General features: G+C 68.4%; 1 protein-coding gene across 1 annotated transcript in view; it reads left to right on the top strand.

Moving 5' to 3' along the window:
* Positions 1–6,305, top strand: part of CACTIN (cactin, spliceosome C complex subunit) — a gene marked incomplete at its 3' end in the record, with an annotated part of 9,000 nt that extends 2,695 nt beyond the window's left edge. The window contains exons 3-9 of the mRNA XM_029916420.1: positions 204–507; positions 917–1,062; positions 1,837–1,999; positions 2,100–2,214; positions 4,999–5,191; positions 5,712–5,834; positions 5,915–6,305. Coding sequence (XP_029772280.1) covers positions 204–507; positions 917–1,062; positions 1,837–1,999; positions 2,100–2,214; positions 4,999–5,191; positions 5,712–5,834; positions 5,915–6,305 — 1,435 coding nt within the window. The remainder of the gene's footprint in view (positions 1–203; positions 508–916; positions 1,063–1,836; positions 2,000–2,099; positions 2,215–4,998; positions 5,192–5,711; positions 5,835–5,914) is intronic.
* Between the last annotated feature and the right edge of the window lie 5 nt (positions 6,306–6,310).

Below are 6,310 nucleotides of genomic sequence, written 5' to 3'. Positions count from 1 at the left end.
TCCGGTCACCATTAACACCTGCGGCGGCAGCCCAGGCTGAGGCCGGGGAGGCCAGGGGTGGCACCCGCCAGGGGATGCGGGAGGGAGGGGTGCAGGCTCGGGCGGTAACTGCTGTGTCGGCAGCCCCTGCGCCCCGAGCGCCCCCAGCAGGCGAGGACACAGGCAGGAGTGTTGCAAGTTGTGTAGCCTGCTGCCCCCTGCAGCCCTGCCGTTGCAGAGCTGACACTCAGCAGGTCCCCGGTGAGGGATGCGGTGAGGGATGCTCGGGAGCCCCAGGGGCCGGCGGCGCCTGTGGAGGCCCAGGAGGCCCAGGGAGCCGTGGCCGCGGCCTCACGCCCTCCCCTGCAGCCACCATGTGGCCTGGTGGGAGGGACGCGGCTCTGCTCAGCGGGCATTGCTTGGCCCTTCCAGGCCCTGGAAAAGAAGGGGATCAGCCACCTGGAGGAGAAGGAGCTGAAGGAGCGTAACAAGAGGATCCAGGAGGACAACCGCCTGGAGCTGCAGAAGGTGGGGTCGCCCCAGGGGCCGATGGGGGCGGGGCTTCCCCTGCGGGGGGCCTTCAGTTAAAGGACACCCAGACTGGCATGCAGGGAAGCTCCAGGGAAGGTTGGCTTCAGATGCCGTTGGATCCGGGGGTTCAGGATGTGTCTCCAGCGGGCTGTCTCCTTTCACCTCTCGGGTCTGCCGGCCTCTGGGCTTTACTCTCGGAAACTCCCTTCAGGGGGCCCAGCAGCAAGAAGCCCCCTGCCCTGAGGTCTGTCTGCAGCCTCAGGCTTCCCCGGCCAGTCTGTGTCCGGGGCTCTGGTCCCACCCCTGACTCCGAGGTACCCCGTGGCCCGAGAGCGTGCCAGGCAGGCCCCAAAGACCCCCGGCGGCCGGGCCTGCCTCCAGCACCCACCCTCCCGTGCGGCCCCAGGTGAAGCAGCTGCGGCTGGAGCGGGAGCGGGAGAAGGCCATGCGCGAGCAGGAGCTGGAGATGCTGCAGCGGGAGAAGGAGGCCGAGCACTTCAAGACGTGGGAGGAGCAGGAGGACAACTTCCACCTGCAGCAGGCCAAGCTGCGGTGCGCCGCCCCCCCCTCCCCCCCCCCGTCCCCCCCATGTCTGCCCCAGGGCCCTTGCACTGGCCCTTCACGCTGCTTAGAATCTCTTTCCCTTTGGATTTCCACCCACTGCCTCCTCAGGGGGCCCCTGCCTGTCCCCTCCTTCCTCCAGCCTGTCACTGTTGCCCAGCCCCGTGTCTCCTCCCGTCTCCCCCATCGAGTCGTGTGTGGGGGAGACCTCCAAATGATCTGTGTCATAGTGCCACACGAGCTGAGCAGGATGCTGGACCCCTCGCTGTACCGACCACGGGCCTCCCCCTGCACACTCAGCCCACAGGGCCATGTGCTCATCGGCCCCATTGCGACAGGAATCCGAGGTTCCTAGGGGCGGGGGAGCGCCGAGGCCGCACCGTGGGAGTCCGAGCCTCAGCCCTGCGTGTGTGCACCAGGAGCCTGCTCGCAGCCCCCTGTCCAGCTGCACCAGCCCAGGGGCTCCCTTGTGTTAGAACTAGTGTCTGTTCCTGACACACGTCCCTGTGGGTGTGGTACTGACGCTTCAGACCTTCCACCCCAGGCAGAACGTCCCCTGGGGGCGGGGGTCCTCTCTGGCCCCAGCCCCGCTTGCTTCCATCCGGGGCTGTGTTTGCAGCTGCCTGATGCCCCCTCTTCCACGAAGGCCTCTTTGTCCACCACCCCTGTGGACCAGGCTCTTGCCCCCACTCCCCCGCCCCCAGCAGGGTCTTCAGGAGGGGTGTGCATCCTGTGCTTTGATGCCCCCTCCCTGCTCCCTGGCAGCTCCAAGATCCGCATCCGGGACGGGAGGGCCAAGCCCATCGACCTGCTGGCCAAGTACATCAGCGCCGAGGACGATGACCTGGCCGTGGAGATGCACGAGCCCTACACCTTCCTCAACGGGCTCACCGTGGCCGACATGGAGGACCTGTTGGAGGACATCCAGGTGCCGCGTGGGCCCCAGGGACAGCCCGCTGCCCCCCAGCCCCGGCCCCTGGCCCCGTCGCCCCGCCTCACCCGCCGCCCCTGTGCACCTCCGCCCCCAGGTGTACATGGAGCTGGAGCAGGGCAAGAACGCCGACTTCTGGCGGGACATGACCACCATCACGGAGGACGAGATCACCAAGCTCCGCAAGCTGGAGGCCTCGGGCAAGGGCCCAGGTAACCCCAGGCTGGCGCCAGGCCGGCCAGAAAGCACCCAGTGTGCCCTCCGGGACAAGTATCTGGGCACGGGGTGGGGGCGCTCCCCGGGATGCCTAGGCCCTCTGCCAGCCTCAGTGTGCCCATCTGGGGTCTCCCCGGCCCTCTCAAGGCCTCTCCGGGAGCCACCAGGGGGCAGCGGCGGGCTGCGGCAGGAACAGCGGGTCCTGGCCCCGGGCTCCTCCTCAGGTGGGGGCGCTCAGAGCCCAGCAGCACCCCTCCCGCCCCCTCCCCGCTTCTTTCAAAGGTCCCTTAGCAGCGCTTGGCTTCCTGGGAGTGGCGCCGCCAGGGGCCTGTTTGGTTTGGGTCTCGGGTTTTTGTCAGAAGCCTGGTGTTGGAGGCAGAGCCGGACTCGGCCCGTGCGGGAAGCCCCTAGAGCCTCAGCCTGTCGAACCCCGTGTTCTTTTCTAAGTCGCTTTCCTTTCTCCCCAGAGAGTGACACGCAGTGTCCAGGGAGGTGACCCTTTTGGGGGGGGGTGGGCGTCCTGGGCATCCTGAGCAGCGGCCCTAACCCCACCCATTCAGCGTCAGGGGCTCCCCCAGTGTGACAGCCACAGCTGTCCGCAGACCTCACCTGGTGTCCCCAGGGAGCAGCACCGCCCTGGGTGAGACCCCCGTTCTAGAAGCTGATGACTGACTGTACCCCCCCTCCACCCCCAGGGGCCTTGTGTGCAGGTCACCGGGCCCCGGGGTCGCCCTCTGTTGCTGTGGTGTTGGCCGCCAGCCCCCATGGTGCCCCCCCCCCCACGCAAATGCCCTTCTTGCTCAGCCCGGGGCAGGGGGCTGGGCGGGGGGGTCTCTCTCGTCATCTCCATAAGCACGCCCTCGTCTCCGGTCCTCTGAGCCGGCACGTCCTGCAGTAACTTGGAGAAAGAAGGAAATCCTTTGCTCCCGGAAACAGCGGAGGGGCTTCCCTTGGTGGCAGCGAGGCCCCGGCTGTGGAGCTCTGGGGGGAGGGCCCTGGCCGCCCGGGTGTGGCTCTGGGCACAGACCCAGGCCGCTCGCCGCCCCTGCCGTCCCTGTGTCAGGTCCACGGCCGGACTCCTCCGCGAGCCCCCGCGGGCGCCCTTCCCGTGGCCCTGTGCGCCTCGCCTCCGTCTCCCCGTGCCGCCCCGTCACTCCCTCCCTGGCAGAGCCCCTCTTTTACTGCCCCGCGCCCCCCTTTCTCATGCTTCATCCCCTCGTGTGGGACGCGTGTCCAGTAAGTTGTGGAGGAAGGCAGGACGTTCCTGGACTTTGTGCGGTTCAGCTCTGCGCTCTGGCAGGGGTGGGGCGGGGTGCACCCCAGACTCGGAGGACCTGGCCCGCTGGCTGCAGAGGACAGAGCGCTCCCCGCCGGGTGTCCCCTTCCCACTGCGCCGAGTCCCCGGCCCTTTCTCACCAGCCACCGCGCTCGGCCCATCGCCACTTGCCCCCTTGCGTGGCCACGTCCCTTCCCTCTGGGACAGCAGAGGCCCCTCCGCCCGCTGTCCCTCCCCCCCTGTCCTGGCTGGGGTCCCAGCTGGCTCCGGGCTTCCTCCGAGATGACATTGCGTTTCTGTTTCTCTTTTCGGCGTGATTTCCGAGATCCTTCCCGGAGCCCCACGCGGCCCGGTGTGGACTCTCTCAATTACATTGGGCTTTTCCTTCATCTTTACTGAGAAGGCCGCGCCATCTGACCCGGCACTTGACTCTGCACCACAGGGTAGCAGAGCGCGGCCTCGCTGGCGGGGGCAGCTTCCCTTCCAGGACCTTTCTGTGCGGTCAGATGCGGGGCTGCGTGTCTAGGTGCCGACTCCAGGGGCTCCGTGAGCTGTCTAGAGGGACTTGGGGCCTCTCTGAGCCTGACTGCTCCGCTGTGAGCCAGTGCCTGGTGGCAGAGGTGGTGGAAGCCGGTTCTCGAGCAGGGAGCACGTGTTGCTTGCAACCCCACACGCGCTGCCAGCCGCCTGCCGAGCTGTTGCAGGCCCGCCGCAGTGCCGAGGCAGCAGCCAGAGCCCCAGCAAGGCCCCTGCCCTGGGGAAGCCGCCCATCAGGCACCCAGGCGAGGGGAGCAACCTGGTGGTCCGGGAAGGCTTCCCGGCCCACAGGACTCTCGCTCAGCACCGAGGACTGGTGGGATCTGGGAGGCAGATTGAACAAGGAAGAGCATGTTGCTGGTGGGAAGCAACATATGTGCAAAGGCCCTGGGGCAGGACTTGGTGTGTTTGATGAGCAGCAAGGAGGCTGGTGTGCGGGAGCAGGTGGCACGCAGCCCTCCGCTCGGGCTTCTCAGTGTGAAACGGGCTTGTCCCTGCGCCCCCAGCCAGCCCCCAGCCTGCGTCGGATGCAGGACAGAGAGGGGCTTGCTTGCTTTCGGGGCGGTGTCAGGACTTCCTGCAGTGCCTGGGAAGTGAGCTGTTCTCCTTACTTGGGAAAACTGAGGCCCAGAGAGGGTGAGCCACTTACCCGGGATCACACAACTGAGACTACCAGGGCAAACCCTGAATTCCTGAGAGTCTGGTTGTCAGGCATCGATCCCTCCTCGCTCTTCCAGTGTGGGAGGGGGCTGGCAGGCCGGGCACCCCCAGCCCCGCTGAGTCAGACCCATCCCCACTGGGGTCTGTGGCCCAGGGCCAACTTAGTGTTAGAAGGATCGAGCCAGAGTCAGGCGTGAACCGGAGCCCAGGGACGAGGCGGGACCCCGGGCCCAGAGGCAGAGCCATGTGGGCCAAGGGCAGGGTCAGGACCCCTGCCCGCCCCGCGCTGAGCAGCCCACCCCTGCAGGGGAGCGGCGGGAAGGAGTGAACGCCTCGGTCAGCTCCGACGTGCAGTCAGTCTTCAAGGGGAAGACATACGGCCAGCTGCAGGTCATCTTCCAGGGCATCGAGGGCAAGATCCGGGCCGGGGGCCCCAACCTGGACATGGGCTACTGGGAGAGCCTGCTGCAGCAGCTCCGCGCCCACATGGCACGTGCCAGGTCAGCAGCGCGTCCTGAGCGGCCCGGGAGGCCTCCCCACCCCCCAGCCCCGGGGTCAGCCAGCATCATGTAGGCCCCGAGGCCGCCTGTGTCCCTGCCTCCGTCCTCTGTCCACCCCACACCCCCAGTGCAAATTCTCAGCATGTTTGGCCGCGCTGTGTAAACACGGCGCCTGTCTGCCGCTAACTGCAGTGTCGTCTCTGAGTTTATTCTCCTCGCCCCGTCCCGCCCCTGGTCTCCTGTGTCGCGTCAGCCCGGCTCAGTGGCGCATGAGGCACACGAGTCCCCTGTACCCCTGTACGGGGACTCGTCCTTCCCAGCCACATAGTGGTCCCCGCAGCAGGAAACGAGTCCCGTTTTCCTCCCTGCCCAAACCCGGACCCGGACCCAGACACCCCCCACCCCGTCCTCCACAGCCCGGGCCTGGCCGGGGCCCCAGGTCCTCCCACTGAAAGGGGGTCGCGAGCAAGGCCGTGGGGGCGGGGCCCGGGCGAGGGGTGACGGCCGGCTTGCGTCGCAGGCTCCGAGAGCGGCACCAGGACGTGCTGCGGCAGAAGCTGTACAAGCTGAAGCAGGAGCAGGGCGTGGAGAGCGAGCCGCTGTTCCCCATCCTCAAGCAGGAGCCCCCGGCCCCCGGCCCCAGGTAGGCCGCTGCCTGCCACCCCCCAGCCGCCCCCCAGCTGCCCCCCGGCCCCCACCCAGCCGTGCCCGTCTGTTCTGCAGCCTGGAGCCTGAGGACCCAGCGCCGACCCCGCCCGGGCCCTCCTCGGAGGGGGGCTCTGGGGAGCCAGAGGCCGAAGGGGCAGCCCCGGCGGAGGGGGAGGCGGACGGGGAGGCCGTGCTCATGGAGGAGGACCTGATCCAGCAGAGCCTGGACGACTATGACGCCGGCAAGTACAGCCCCCGGCTGCTCACGGCCCACGAGCTGCCGCTGGACGCGCACGTGCTGGAGCCGGACGAGGACCTGCAGCGCCTGCAGCTGTCCCGGCAGCAGCTGCAGGTCACAGGTGGGGGCCGGTGTCGTCCCCCCGCAGGACGCGGGGAGGGTGCGTCTCCCGGGGCGGCCCCCGCCCTGCACCCAGAGGCTCCGCAGGGTCCCCGCCGGCCGCGGCCCCCCTT

The sequence above is a fragment of the Suricata suricatta genome, chromosome 12 (assembly GCF_006229205.1).
Source record: "Suricata suricatta isolate VVHF042 chromosome 12, meerkat_22Aug2017_6uvM2_HiC, whole genome shotgun sequence".
NCBI lineage: Eukaryota > Metazoa > Chordata > Mammalia > Carnivora > Herpestidae > Suricata > Suricata suricatta.
This window is presented reverse-complemented; position numbering and strand designations above follow the sequence as displayed.